Source organism: Macrobrachium nipponense, chromosome 15, assembly GCF_015104395.2.
Source record: "Macrobrachium nipponense isolate FS-2020 chromosome 15, ASM1510439v2, whole genome shotgun sequence".
Classification (NCBI taxonomy): Eukaryota; Metazoa; Arthropoda; class Malacostraca; order Decapoda; family Palaemonidae; genus Macrobrachium; species Macrobrachium nipponense.
Window position 1 is genome coordinate 17,957,766 of NC_087208.1, and position 16,524 is coordinate 17,974,289.

The 16,524-nt window shown below is 36.6% G+C and overlaps 1 protein-coding gene across 4 annotated transcripts in view; it reads left to right on the forward strand.

The window, feature by feature from the left end:
• Positions 1-16,524, forward strand: part of LOC135227008 (transcription factor CP2-like) — a 193,976-nt gene that overhangs the window by 120,176 nt on the left and 57,276 nt on the right. For all 4 annotated transcript variants that reach the window (XM_064266761.1, XM_064266762.1, XM_064266763.1 and 1 more), the window contains 3 exons: positions 8,420-8,542; positions 8,739-8,862; positions 13,501-13,611. In XM_064266761.1, the coding sequence (XP_064122831.1) occupies positions 8,420-8,542; positions 8,739-8,862; positions 13,501-13,611 (358 nt within the window). The remainder of the gene's footprint in view (positions 1-8,419; positions 8,543-8,738; positions 8,863-13,500; positions 13,612-16,524) is intronic.

Consider the following 16,524-nt stretch of genomic DNA (forward strand, 5'->3'; position numbering starts at 1 on the left):
AGAAGTGTGATGGTTAGCTTTGGTTATTGTTTATAAGGTTATTGAATGTACACTTACACTGTATGGATGGAGGGGGAGTAAGAGTATGGAGTTGCTGTAATACACCCGTAGAGTTTTTTACTTGCCCTTATATGGATTTTGTTCTTAACCAACAAGGCCTTTGTTTTATTAATCTGGGTAATTGAGATGATTACTTCTCATAATTGGTGCCTTGCCAATAAAATGGAAAGCATAATGTTTGCAGTTATCAGTGAATTGGTGAGCTTCATGAGTTGTCTAGCCGTCAGTCACATACAAGGCAAATGGAAAGCTTATTTGCTTCCAGTTTTCAGTGACTTTTTGACCTTTATGCCTGTTTAGCACTCAGTCACATGGAAAACCAATAAAAGGTGTATGTAAAGCATGAATGTAGTTTTCAGTGAGTTGGTGAGCTCCATGCCTTGTTTAGCAGTCAGTCACATGGAAGGGCTATACAAGGCATATGGGAAAGCTTATTTGTTTTCAGTTTTCAGTGACTTGTTGAACTTCATGCTTGTTTAGCACTGGGTTACATGGAAAGCCAATAAAAGGCACATGGGAACCTTATTTATTTGTAGGGTGAACTATCCTCTTTGAACGCTCACTCTTCCAGTAAGGCATCCAAAATTGTTTAGGCATCCATTCTTATCTGGTTGTATAACACACAAGTTATTTCATCAGTTATGTGGATCTCCTTTTTGGGGGTTAGCACATGTATCTGTACTCTGCACAATAATTTGACTCCTTAGTTGTTTTTGTTGCGTAATGGGCTTGCTCGAGTCTAATAAAAAGAAACAAGTATTTTATTTGCAACAAGGAAATCTTTAAGTATGATTGGGTTATTGGACAGTGAAATCTGTTAAGTTTGATAGGGTTATCGGACTTTGGACTTTGGACCAAGTGTGTTCAAACCGATAACCTTTCATCCTTATTGGATGACCCATTACGTGATACGTTATAGGTATCTGATGGTCAACTAACAAATGCTCTCTCTCTCTCTCTCTCTCTCTCTCTCTCTCTCTCTCTCTCTCTCTTCTCCTTCTCTCATCTCTCTCTCTCTCTCTCTCTCTCTCTCTAAATCGGTATTTTCAGTAGAATTATATATTACAAGACTGCCTAGGACTTAATCCCTACAGTCAGGGCTTATATACACTATTGCATACACCCATGACTGGGCTAAATTTAACAATGGCCAATTTAAAAAAAACTAAAAAAACTCAATCAATGGAAAGAGGAAGATATGTATATTCACATGGTATAAGAAAAAAAGATAATAAAAAGATTTCTGTAACTTCCACAGGAAGTTGTAAGTGAATTTCCTACCCCTTGCAAGCCTCTTTTTCCTTATGACAATCAAAAAAATACGTATGCTAATTCTAAAGTTATAAGCATTCTTTCTAATATTTTTATTTATTTTATTTTGTCAGCTTGAAATTAAAACTCAAACAATATCATAAAAGATAAGAAATAAAACCAGGGACAAATTCTTTGCATATTTATTATAAAATATTTATGACATCCTTGAATGGGAATTTGTGATGACACTCCCGCTTACCACTTGGAGCAAGACTAAGGGCTTCTCAGATGACTCACACTCGTGGTGATCTAAAGAGTTGCCAATAGTGATGTATGGAACTAGGAAAATTTTTCATGCAAAATTTGTTCAAACTGTATGGTGTCAAATCTTGATTGTATATCTACAATACCCATCTACTGTCCCGAAGCTAATGTGATTGTATATATACAATCCTGGGCTGTGGGAGTTAAGATAGGCTATTGCATGATTATGTGGAATTGCTCTTGTGTTATGAGGTATGTTAATTAGCTCTAGTATCCTGTCATTTATGTTAAGTGCCAGTCTTCATTAGTACTTATAGTTTTACCACCACGAAGAGACCTCTCTGGTGTGGCGTTTAAAGAGCTGCCTAGCTGCCAATTTTATAAAATTACAACTAGTATACGTGTGACAGACTGTTGAATATCTTTGAAACAAACCTTAAGGCTATAATTATAAGATTATAGGGGTTGTTTTTCATTTCCAGGAATTTTAATCCCCTTCCTATTCCACCTTGCTGTCTCTTCTAAATCTAGAGTTTTTTAGTTTAACATTTGAACTATTTTGTCATTAGTTGTAGATTTACATTTATCATTATTACAAAATTAGATGCTTAAAAGTAGTTAATTAATGCTATAGAAATAGGAGATATATTTCTTGTTCATTTTTCAAATTATGAATGAAGAGACACAGTTTTTTGTCGCCTATATATTATCTATAATGAGGAGTGTCATTCCTCTTTAGTTTCCAATCAATTATTTTGTCAGAGAGAGAGAGAGATCTGTTTGTATACAATTGTTCATTTTCTCACTCGTCCAACTTACTCTGTTATGCTTTATGTCATATTTCCTTGTTTACCAATTTATTCTTTACTTATGACATTAAGAAATCAAGACATTTATAGAAAGGGTAAATGCCTACAAACATATCGTGACCACCGAAAGTGCCCCTTGGAAACGGTTTTAAGATGTGTATCCATCGATTTAAATGCATGTAGAGCTGTTTGAAATATTGGCAACAGCATGAAAATGAGATGTCATATTGATAAAAAATCTGATTCCATTTTTTGTTATTGCATAAAAAACTTTTATCATTCGTGAACCTTTGTAATTGACTTTGACTTCTGTGTAACAAAAATGACAATTTTTGATATCTATAATGGGAGAAATGGTTTTTTCTCTCTTCTGTTGTTATAGATTTGGCAGGTATGTGGAGATTAACCACACATAGAGAGGGCCCAAACAGCCCTGCCAGAGAGCCAGTTCATTTCGGAATGACTCTAGTAGATTTTGCTACTATCCATAAGTTGGTGACACTTTTCAGGGTTTGGTACAGTTCTCATTTGTAAAGAACTGATTTGCTTATATTTCATATGTCACATTCATGCAAATCATAATAAAATTATATTGACTAACAGTGTGGCATTTTGGCAACCCTTAATTGTGTTTCGGGCATGGGTCTGTTCTTATTAAAGATGTATTTTGTAATCTAAACTTTTCACACAACTTCATAACACTTACCATATATAATTTCCTCCCTCCCTCCCATAAGCTAACTAAACAGGTGAATTGGGAACGAGCTGAAATGCTATGCAGGCTATTGTCCTGCCATTTTACTGATGTTTTGCATGGTTTCTTCGTTTAAAGCCACTGGTTTGTTTAAAAAATAATTCTGTTTTTAAAATGCTCACCATTATGCCCTTGAAGTTGTAAGAAACTATGGTATAAAAAGAAATTTAGGTATAGAGGAAAAAAATTTCTGCGAGAAAATGAAGTGCTGTATTATAATATTAGTGTTTTAACTAGATAATTGTTTCTTGCTGAATGTTTTGTTATTGATTATACCTTGTAGCAAATTTCAAATATTTTGGTTCGATTTGTAACTTATTTGAGATGAATCTTGCCTACTGTTTAAGTTAGCTATATCTCCGTGCCGATTAGGCTGGTTGGCATTCAAACTAAACATCGAATGGCTGCCCGGATGACTGTCTAGTTTACCTGTTCTCCACCAGGTGTGTTTCGAATGTTTTAGCTATTGCGAGAATTCACCTTGCCGCCATTGTGTTTAGGCAATTGTTGGTACTGTATGAAGTTTGGCTGTTTTACACCTGTTTACAGTATTGTAATTTCATTTTCCTAGGATATCTATGGGAAGCAAAACCAATAGCATCAGGCTATGTAGGAAGGATTTTGGTGTAAGTAGGATGTTGGAATTTGAAGTAGGTCAACATTCGGTTTGTACCGGCTGTAGGGTACAGAGGGTGATCTTGAAATAGAAGTGAAGAATGTAGGGAATTGTTCTGAGGGCTTTATACCTGAATATATCAGATACTATTGGACAGATGGGAACCTGAGAGATTGCAAAAGCAATTAGTTAGGTCAGGACTAAACCTGTCAGTTCTATCTTACCTATTGTCCCTTCATATGCAGCTATCCCTAATCAGGCTAGGCATTTTGGTAGTGCTAGTATTGAGACTTCCTTCGTAGCTTTGGCTTCTGCATCTATTCAGTTCAGGAAAAGCATATCAAGCAGTTACAGCATGACATGAAGCTTATTATTTTAAGTTCTAATACAAGTTGAACTGAGTTCACGATGGGGAATGTTCTGAATCAGAAGTAAGGTGTTGGTGCCCTCGTCTGTACGTAGCCCGAGTCTTGTACTGCCCTGCGATATTGGGCCTTTGGGAAGTGTCAGCTACCAGGGAACCGGGTCGGTTCCTGGGACGATGGGGTTATGTGATCTCCAATACTACCTACTTCGCCCTTTTCATGTCTGAACCTCGTTTAACGTGTTTGCCTAAGGACCATTTTGATAAACATTAATCTTCACTCCGTATACGCATTCTGTTGTCATTGGCACCTAGTTTAAGGTGTTAGCATGCATAGGCTTAATAATATATATTACAGGTATAGTAGTAGACATTTTTCATTGAAATAATAGTGTGTTTGTCAGTTTAACAAATCTCTTGTGTTTTGGTTATTCTAAATTCTCATCTGCTAGCCTATTCCTCTTTCTTCATCATAATGCTTGTGTTCGGTCTTTTCCTGCTTTTTCTTTAGCTATCGGCAAATCTCTTACTACTGCCTTGATTAATGTTTCTCTTTCAAGTCTAAAGGTTCTTTCCAAGCCAGACATTATTCTAGCTTCAGAGCTTTCTAATGATGTGTCGTATAGGAATGCTTTCAAGTACTTATGATGATCTGCTTTTGGATGAGGCAGAAAAGTCGTAATTCCTCAACCCTACCTCCCAATCTTTCCCATTTTCTTTTGCCCCTGGTTTTCTTTCCCTCAGTTGACTCGTGTGGATATAGCTGAGTCCTGAGTTGCTTGAGGCTGTCTTCCTTTCATTGAGTCGTGGATGCGATACAGTACTTGGCTGCTGTTGACTCCTATCGACAAGTGTCACTTCCTGTCGCTAGGTGTTGCGAAGAAAGGGCAATCCTTTAAGCTCTTTTGTTTACCTCCTGTCAGCAGCTGTCTCCTCCTATCGCCCTCAGGCAGAAGAAGAGTTTGAATTGGAGAAACTCTTTCAGTCTGGTCGGCGTTTGTTGCAACAGTATGCTTCACTGTAGTATCCTCATTTATTGAGGAAAGAGGCCACAAAGAGAATATGTCTCACTTTTCTTAGCGTATTTCTGCGCCTTTTAAATATTTGGAGAAGAGAACCTAAGCTTTCTCCTATTAGGGTGTGTTTTGTAACTTTACTCTTACTCAGACTGACAAAGCTCCCTTTAGGTCTGCCATAGCTTGTCTTCTTGTTTCTTATGAAGTTGCAGAGAGCCGAAGACCACCTTTTGCGACAAACAAAGGAGAAAGAGCCAACAACTTCTTACACATAGGAGAAGCAAAGCCTTCCCAAGAAGGAAGAGTAGAAACTCTGATGCTCCCTCTTCCTGTAAAACAGCTTTCACTGAGCCTTAGGCCAGGCAAAACACTGGACAAGGATTCGATATAGTGCAAAAGTTAGCTCTGCACCTACTGCAAGTGTTGTGCTGGTACCAGCACAGTAGACATTAAAAACCTTGAGTAAGGAAGTCCTCACCATAGACGCTAAAAACCTTGAGCAAGGAAATCCTCAGACGCCAGGACACATACGCTGGTGAGGACGAGTAGTTTCAGAGGAATCCATAATCCTAAACACATACACTCAATCAGACTGGGAAGAAAGAACACGGGCAAAACACAAACTGGCTTGGGAGGAGAGCAGAGCTTAAGCGTCTACTCTCCAAGGCGTTCCAAGATCTTACAGATTCCTTGCTTACAATCTCCAGTTGTATTAACCGGTTTACCAGCTGTGCTTGGAAATATCCTCTAAGACTGAAGGTTTGTTCCACATATCAACAAAATTGCCTTGTGAACCATGCCTTTTTATTGGTCTACAGACAATTTATTCTTTTATCACATTGTTTTTCTTAAAACACACTGGGAGTTTTAGTGATACACCACTAGGGGCTTCACTTTGAAATCCCCACTGGCATTCCCACAGACCAACAGTCCTAGGTTATCTTTCATAGGCTTGTGGCCTGGCAAGGAACTTTCCTCCTGTGTGATGTAGGTCCATTTTGGCATTTTTTCCCCAAACAGGCCTGTCTCATCACAATTGAAAACCTGTAGTGGGAAGAATCCTTCAGTCTCAAGGTACTCGTTGAATTCACCAACAAATTCTTCTGTGGCATGTTTATCTGAGCTTACAGCCTCCCCATGCCGTACGACATTATGGATGCCCATATGCTTTCTGAATTTTTTAAACCAACCTTTGCTGGCCTTGAAATCACCAAGAGCATCAATAGTTGTTGGGATTTGCTTACTTAAATCAGCATGTAGCATCTTAGCCTTCTCATAAATGATTGCATCAGACACACTATCCCCCACTAATTGTTTTTCATTGATCCACACTAACTCTTTGTTAATGAACTGACTCCTTTCACAACATCAGCTGCCTTGATTTTTTTTTTACTGAAGGGTGGCAATTGCAGCTTTCTCTGGCCCCATGATGGCTACTTTGCAATTAGTTTTTACGGCACAATTAGCACAAAACACAACAAACACGTGCAGTGATGTGGACTACGAGTGCATAGTTGGTGGTTCAGCGAGAAACAAAGCCGGAATGGGTCACGAGATGACGGGATGCTTTGTTTGGGCCCTTGGTACAGCCCTGGTCACGTGCTGGGCCTTGGATGGAGTGTTTCAGTGTGTACGAAAACCGAGGAAATGTACGATAACCAAGACAAAATTTTGTCGAAAAAAGTACGAAAACTGAAACGAACGGAAAGGTATGATTGTATTCATTTGATCGTTCATTCTATGGAAGGACAGTGTTTTGGCGATTGTGGTTCAGAAAGAACAAATTACCTACAGATGGCCTTTGCATCCGTAAGTTCGGTAGTTGCTGTGGGATTTGAGGAGCACTCATTTAGACGTACTAGCATGTAGATGAACAGGAACACCCGGATGATTACTACTCCTTTGATGGCCCTCAGGCTTGAGCATTGGATGTTTCCTTAAATTTGGGCAGATTCAGATCGTAGGCTGACCCTTGTATCTATTCTAAATACTATTGAGTGATTTCAAGTTCAAGAATTGCTTAGTGTCTCCTGTAGAGGCCTTGTAGTCTGAGGGCAAATGATTTTCAGAATTTCTAGCGCTCTTGGTAGATGTCTCTCTTATTCTTTCATGAAGAGGAAATCAACTCAACTACACAATTCCATGCACTTCCACTAACTTATGCATCTCCTTAACTGCTTGGAGATGTTAGAATGCCCCCTCCCAATAAAGGGGATTTTCAAGTTATCTAAGGTTCTATCCTTAAGTGGAAAACTGCCGTGGCCTTTGGTCAGAAGCAGCAGTCTATGTATTTATGAGGGTACCTTTCTAGAGGAATTTTCAGCACCTGGAACCTTGTAGACATCAATATTTTTCTGCTTAGAGATAGCAAGACTTTTCGCTGTCTACTTTCAAAGTTATTGTTCCATACTTTCCTTGGTATTGCATCATGTACTTTTAGATCTCGCTAAGAACCAGCATCATAAGTTTTCATAATAAAATTTATTATTTGGATACTTACCTACTGTTAAAGTAGACCCCCACCCAGGCTCCCCACAACTTAGTGGACTGTCAAGGAGAATTCTGACGAGCTGAAATATTCGAAACACTTGGTTGAGAACAGGTAGACTAGAGAGTCATCCGGGCAGCGTAATCGGCATGGAGATATAGCTAACTTTAACAGTGGGTAAGTATCCAAATGATAAATTTGATTATGTAAATTTATATTCTTTTCTATCATGAATAATGCAAATAATCCTATTTAGATTATTATGCAAATTGCTGATTTCTCGTAATTTATGTCTATAGCATTTATGTGGTAGGTGATTTGGATGTTCTAGGTTTTCAAGTTGTAGACGAATATTGAAGTCTTGATAACAATAGTAAGAAAGTTGATTTATGTAAAGTAGTATAACCATACCACTGAAGCCAATTTATACGGTAGAAAGTGCATTTATTAGTTGAGCTGGAATGTTTTTTATCATTCCTCTTTGTTTATTGTATTGAGTAGCATAGCATTAATGAGACTTGGTGTTTTCTGTAATATAAAATTCGTAGGATATATTACCAGATTATCTTGGATATTATTATTGTTGTATATTGTAAGGATATATTACCAGATTATCTTGGATAGTATTATTTGTTGTATGTTGTAAGTTCTTTCATACTACATACTAACTAAAAAATTTGTAATTGAAAGTAAGAATATAATAATAATAATTGAGTAATGTATGTCATTGGGCTCTTCTTGAGACCTTCATTAACTTGAGCTGTAATGAAACTTATACTATAAAAATTTTTCAGGTTCCAGTATATATTAGGTGCTGCAACTTCAATTGCTACAAAAGTGAATGAGGAGAGTTTATCGTACCTTAATCAAGGCCAGTCTTATGAAATCAAAGTAAAGAAGTTAGGTGATCTTACTAGGTAAGGATTGTTTTGATATTTTTATTTTTATATGTAATTGTTATTTCCTTTGTGAAATTGTTAATGAATATTTGCTAAGAGTGTTTTGGGGAAACGCATAGCTACCGTCATCTGTTTTTATGAGTGGAATACTGTATAGACCTTGATTGTTATACCGGCATAAATTATCAAGAAATTATTTTTGCTGTCTTTGCAGTTGTAAGGGAAAGCTTTATCACACAGTTATTAGAGTATGTTTTCATGAACGACGTTTGCAATATATGGAGAGAGAGCAGCTTGAGAGTTGGCGACAAATGAGACCTGGAGAGAGAATATTAGAGGTGAGTTTTGTAGCCTTGTTTCTCTCATGTTGTTACATTTAACAGTTTAGATTGGTCACAGATTATTTGAGATCTAGTACATCTGAAACTGGAGAATATTTGTAAAAGGTTAGTTGCTTATGTGCCAACAAGTTGATGATGTTTGGATTTATCTGGCAGGCCTGAGACTTCACAAGTGAATGTATATGTTCCTTATTTGCCGTTGCTTCTCAGGCCTTACAACTTTTGTCCCACATATCCCATCACTTTGAAACCTTTGCACAAAAAGGAGAAAAGGAAAATTGCTAATTTGTGATAAATTGCCCATTTCATCAGTTAATACTTATTAGTTTTCAAGGGAAGGAGTAAGAATGAGGAAGTTATTTCAGTTGTGACTCGAAGTAACTGGATAAGTTATAGCACTTGATATATAGTACATAAATAATCCTGTTTGTCAGCACTTTAGACTTTTTTTCTGTACAAAGAGGAAAAAATGTGTGGAAAATTGTATAGTGTGCTGTACAAGGTTAAGTATGTAAGTGTATCCTGTGAGCTATGGACAACTGGTTTCAGTGATGATTGACAAATCCAGTCCAGATATAAAAGTAGTACTGTTGTTCTTTTATAACACTTACTTATCAGATATAAAAAGGCTTATAATAAAGTATATAACTTCACAGTTTGGAACTTACTATATCATATTATGTAAGCTGCATAAGAAATTACATGCAGTAAAATAAATGCTAAGTTCTTTACCAGATTTCTTTTCTGTATACAAATGCCAAAGATTAAGGGATTTTTATCTTTCCAATGTAATAGCAACTTGTGTCATCAGTTTTAAGCCATAATCATTTTACACCAGTCATTATGAGTGTAAGGCGATAATACCGTATTACGTAACTCAATTTGGCTTAATACAAACATCCACAAATGACTTTATATATTATTATTTAGTAGATAAAACTTGTTCATATGAACAAGCCCACAGGGCCATTGACTTGAAATTCAAGCTTCCAAAGAATATGGTGTTCTTTAAGAAGAATTAGAGGACGTAAAGTGAAATGCAGAAAGAAGAGATTATTAGGGTAGTAGTACATTGCATTTTTGCTTGAACCACGACATCCTCGGGGAGACTGTTCCACAGTCCAACAGTATGAGGAATAAAGGACCCCTGGGACTGAGAAGTTCTACAGCAAGGCACATCTGCCTCATATTGGTGCTGCTGTTTAGTGAATGTGGTTTCTCTCCGCAGATAAAGGGATCAGGGATCAATTGTGAATGTGAAAGATCTCTCTTGAAATACAAGTTATGAAAAATTGACAAATGAGACCATCTGTCTATGGTCCAAGTCATAACTGTTTATAGGAAACAAACCACACTGGAGAAAAGTATTCCAATAAAGGAAGTACAAATGACCTAAAATAGCTTGCATTTATTTTATGACTGTTAGTATAAATAAATGAGGCGCTACGAACAATACCTAACTTTCATGTGGCACATGCTGAAACTCAAAAGTTAGATGTGAGTCCAAGGTTACACCTAGTAATAGTTGAAGCTTCATACTCATTCAGCAAAATTCTTTCCACCTGAAGGGGAGGATAGGGTGGGAAATCTGTACAAGACCTGCTAATCAATAGTTTTCATTTTATTAGAGTTCAGCCTCCAACCCCACCGACTATAGTGAACCCCATGTTCACGGACTCCGGAATGTGGACTCACATATTCCCCGATTCCTCAATGGGCATTATTTACGGGAAGTTCGTCTATTCGCAGTATTTTTCTATGTGAAATATAGTGGTCCCCCCGTGTTTTGGGGGGAATTTGTACCAGACCCCCCTGCGAATAGTTGGGAACCCCTATAAAAATGCAGATAACACTGTATTTTGGTAGTTAAAACTCAAAAAAAAAATACTAAAAATGCTGATACCTGATTGTTTTAATATTTATATCATAAAAGTGCATTTTTTATTAAATTTATTAAAAAAGCCAGGAATCTCTTTTTATATTTCTCATAGAAAAATACTGCGAATAGGAAAATTTTCTGCGAATAATGGGTAGATATGGTCCAGAGAAAAATCCATGAATCTGGAGAATGCAAATACACGGGCCCCACTGTATCCACAAATTGCTTTTTTATTTTATTTTTTTTTATTAGTTTATCATAAATGCACTTTTTGGAAATGCACTTTTTGTGATAAAACTATTGAAAAAAACAGTATAACATTTTTTAGTGTTTTTTTCATGAGTTTTAACTAAAAAAATAGGCAGTTTTAAGCATTTTTTTTTTTACAGGGTTTCCAACTATTTGTGGATTCTAGCTATTCAGGGGGTGTCTGGTACGTATCCCCCGCGAATATGGGCTGTCTACTGTACACCATTCCCTGATCCAGTCCATTGATTGTGGCTGAGAGCAACTTCATTTCTCATAAATGGAGACTTTACTACACTTGCAAGTGTTGCATCATCAGCATACTGAAAAGTCTTTGTTTTCCAGGCAAACAATCATCACTTGTATACACTAAAAATAACAGTGCACTAAGAACATTGCTCTGTGGAATGCCAGACACAATAGGTCTTGGCTCACTAAAGATCCCATCCTTAGCAACTCGCTGGTGCCTCCCTGTAAGGTAATATTGAAGTAATCATAAAACATATCCACCCACTCCAAGGTTCTGAAGTTTATAAATAGTAAGTGCCTTGTGATTTACTAAGTTGAAAGCAGCACTAAAATCTATTTGAAATACTTGGCACTCAAAACTCTTATCAGGGTTCCCTTGCAAATGACATGTCATGTTTGAAAGATCATCGCTGCTTCCTGTATGCATATTTATCATCAGCTAACAATCCTTTAGATTCCACATACATATATATAGTGGCTTAAAAATAAGTTATTCAGCAACTTTGGAGAGCACAGGGAGAATAGAGATTGGCCTGTAGTTACAGCAGTCTTCAGATATGCTGCTCTTCGGAACAGGCCCTGTATTACCAAGCTTGTGCTCATCCACAAAGATACTATGCCAACATAAAAATAGATAGAATCTAGTAATTTTGGGAGGCAACACACTAGAAACATTTTTAAAAGCAGGGAAGAAACCATCAGGACCTCCATGCTAGCTGTCAAGTCTATTCAGAATTTTCTTAATATCCCAGGAATGAAATGCAAATTTTGTAAGAATAGATTCAAGATGGGAAGTATTAGGGAGAGGGACATCTCAGCTGATTGCTTAGCTTCAAAAGCTCGTTGAAGCGGTTCAGTCTTTTCTCTAGGCCTGGTAACTAATCTACCATCATCTGTTAATAGTGGTGGAATGGAAGACAAGCCTGACCAAAAGATAGATGATGCCAATTTGGTCCACCACAGATGAGGCTGAGTAATTCCTTGAAGTTTACCAAGAAATTATTGTAATTTCTCTCAGCTGTATGTTAATTTCTATCTGCAGCATGGCAATGCACATAAAAAATGGTGTAATTTTCATTTGACCGATTTTCTCCATGCGTTGAATTTGGTATGGATATCATGTTAGGCTCGTCTACATGTACATATCATCAAACCATGGCTGATCTTTTCTCCTAAATTTGATGAATCTCTTAGGGACATATCTTATTAAAACAGCCAACAGCATTTCATTTAGCTGCTGCTTTGGATCAGGATCTAAAATAGCAACTGAAATATAAAGTGACAGACAAGCTTCAGTAATGCGATCCCAAATGGCTCTGGATTTTAGCCAGACCATTTATTCAATGGTGGAATTAGGAATACATATACTGATTGACGATGATGTCCATCTCAGTGGCACAGTGATCAGAAGTGCCTGTACATTCACAGACCTTGGACTTGAAAATAACTGGAACATCTGTGAATATGAGGTCTAATCTATTACCAGAAATGTGTGTGGGTTTCTCAATTAGCTTGACAAAATCAGAGAATATGCAGAACTTGAGAGCAGACTGGCCATTTGATTTGTGGAATTTGAATTTAGCCACTCGCTGTGCTGTACATTACACTCGCCACAAATAAACAATGAAGCTTTTGAATCCTTTAGACTTAGCCGAATTCGTTGATATTTGGATTGCAGTAAACAAGAAATACATAAACTTAGAATTTACTGAAAATTTTAAACAAAGAACTTCAAGGCAACTGGACTCTTAAATTTTTCTCATGATAAGAAGGTCGTTCAGACTTGTTTTATATAGCCATTCCTTGTGCATATGGGATGTTACAACAGTAAATAAAATCAGCATCATCAAACCTTGTGATTTAAACTCAACCTTTGACTTTTTACTACATACAAAGAGTAAGTCAAAATGTCAAGTTGTAGTTACTGCACAACTCTGGAGATCAAGAAAATTTAGCCTTAAACCATGAATATTTGAGTATACTTACATTTTTAGCAATTAGTTTCGACACAATATGAAACTGAATCATTAAATATCAGACATCTTAACTGTGTGTTGCATTTAATTAGTTTCCTTAATTTCTTCCTCCCCCTTTCACTTACTCAGCATTTCTCTTAACACAACCTCCAAATATGTTGAATGTTTATTGTCAGCATTGGTACATTTGTATGTTGTAAAGTAGAACATTCACAAGCTTATTACTCTGCGGACATTTATTCTACGACCTTGTGGTTTTATTCAGTAATATTTTATCTTTTTCAGGTTGACATTCCTTTGTCATATGGAATATTTGATGTTAATCAAAGCTCACGTAATCTCAACATGTGTGAATTTGACTGGGATCCAACAAAAGAAGTTGGAGTGTACATAAAGGTGAGAAATGATGATTTTCAGATTGCATAGACTTACTTCAATGGTACAGAAGTAGTTGTTGTTGTGACTTTCAAATAATGTGATCATTGGGTTTTGAAGTTAGTAATAATATTTGCTGATCCTGAATGGTTTTCCTCATTAGAAGTTTTTAATTTCCAGTTGCAAGTAATCGTCAGTATTTACTAGCATTGGCGTAGAGAGAGGTACAAAGTAGTTAAATTTCTCGAAAAAGTATTAGGATAATAAGCAGGAAAATAACAATGTATCGTTGAACAGTATACGTGAAGTATTACTCATACACACGCCAGATGGGTATTAGTCGAAGGAAAAATCCATCTCGTACAGACTTTGATTTAAGACAAGGGAGTGAATTCAGTTATTAAGAGAAATACTCCTTCTCCAGCTCATTCCCTTTATACATTATAAGTATGTGAGGCATAAGATGGTAAAAAGTAGGACAGTTTTGGACAACCTTTATGAGGAGAGGAGTTGCATACTATAATGCAGTAGTACTTCAAACTTAATCCGTTCCAGAAGGCTGTTCAAAATACGATTTGTTCGAAATACGAAACAAATATCCCCATAAGAAATAAAGGAATCAGGATAATTCATTTCAGGCAACCCAAAAAGTCCCCCTTTTCACATTTTTTTTCTAGTATGTAATGTGTTCAAAAGTTAAATTAGGTGTAAAGTAATAAAACAGTACGTTATTTGAAGTAAGATATTCAAAATTTTATTTTTTCTGTGTATTATTTATGAACTGTTTGGTAAAAATGGCCCCTGGCAAGCTGGGGGATGGAGGGAGGAGAGATGGGAACATTGCTTGAAAGAAATCGATAGTGTGTGTGTCCGATTCCAATTGAGAGAGAGAGAGAGAGAGAGTGGGTAATCGGCATGTTTACACTTGGAACTTAAGTGCACGTAAGAGTAATTATGCCACAATACATCAACTGACAGTTGGCAAACGACAGACTTTTAAAACAAACATGAGGATTTTGCAAACAAATAAGTAATAATTCAAGAATACAAGAAAAGGAAAGAGAGATAAAATCACTTTTCACAGGGAAGCCGTTTAAATAAACAATCAAAGGCATGCAGAAGCTGGCAGCATAACCAGTTTGTTTTTTACAGAGCCGAGTTACTTTTACAGGAGTAAAAAATCGCAAAAAGCAATTGTCACTAGATTGGTATTTTGCTGTAACAAAAATAAAAGTTATTTGGGCAAATCGAGTGTAAGTGAAAGAAATGGGCGAATAATCATCCCAGCCCAGCTGATAAGTCAGTGGGAAGCAGAAACATTCTTCTCCCTCCCTCTCTCTCACAGCGCATCGAACACTTGACTCGAGAAAGTGTGAATTGACACTACTTTTACGTACATATTACAGTAAATATTTTACTGTCTCTTCTCTCCTCAATAATACCACAATGCACAATAACTTGAAATCATTCATCCATTATTCCTCAAAAATATAACCACTCCCTCCCTCTACCTCAAGTTAGTTTTAGTGTGCATCATTGCAATGACGAATGATTTTGTTAATATTGTTCACCTCTATATCTATGGTTCAACTAGACCATCTTACTCGGCACACCGAACACTGGCTCAATTAAGATTTTTTTTTTTTTCTTTATTGCATTTGATTGTTTTCATATTTTAGCATTACATTAAATTTATAGGGAAATAACCTTTTTATGTGAATTGTTATTGGTTTTACCTACATACATACATACAGTAATATTATAACTCTTCTTCTCTCCTCAACATATCACCGCTCCCTTGTTCAGTCTCAAGTCAGCTGGGCGCGATGTCACCGCTGTTACGTACGATTTTATATATCTTTATGCTATATGTTGTATTGAAAGTTAGATTTTATATTAAATGCTTTATACTTTTATTTGTCGAATACGGCTATCATTAAACTACATATTGTAAATGAAAAAAAACAAAAACAATATAGTTTAACTTGTAAGACCCAGCAGGCCGTTGAATACAAGTATAAACTAGCTAATCAGTCGGTTCGAAGTACGAGCATTTGTTCGACAAACGATACAAAATTTCTCGAAAATTTTGTTCAAAATTGGGAAAGTTCAACTTAAGAAATGTTCGACAAATGAGGTACCACTGTATATGAATGTTATACAGTGTCTAACATGAGTTTTTAAAAATTTTGGGGGGGGATGAAAGAAAAGGTAATTTTGAGCAGAGAATGTTCCATAAACTTATGCTAAGGCTTCGTTTGTCGGTGAGGGTAATTTTAAAATAACCATTATTAGTGCTCCATTCATGCAATGGATGCTGGTCTGGGATGTGCGCAGTGAGTTGGTGGGGAGGAGTGAATGAGGAAAGTGGATTGATAGTCTTTTAATTTTGACTTTTCCTTGCAAGTAATCTAATTTCAATGATTAGCTAACAACGGTAACATACGGCTTTACATATCAAGTACGTAAGTAGCGTAAATGTTGCCGAGCAACATTCATTTGTGATAGTTGAATTCTAGCGCGCTCTGTCCTGCCACCTCATCACAGAATTTTTGAATCAGGAATCATGACTAGGTCTGTGCCTATGACTGGTTCAGATGAATACTTTGGATGGAGAGGGAGAGGGAGAGATTTTTTAAAAATAAATTTGAGACTTTGATATGTGTAATGAATATAAAAGCCTACCTTTGATGGAGGGGAGATACAATGAGGTTTAACTTTAAAATTTTTTTTTTTTATTAGTGTCTAATAAATACCACTGACAGGGAGGGAAAGGGATTCAATGATGATGCATTTTTTCTTCAAATTCTAAATAATACATCTGATTTGGGTGGTAATCTATTCACATGGGCCTAATTGCTCCATCCTCCCCCACACCCCAGGCTACTCGGACCTCTTGCTACCAACCTCCATCATGAGAATAAAGCAGCGCTA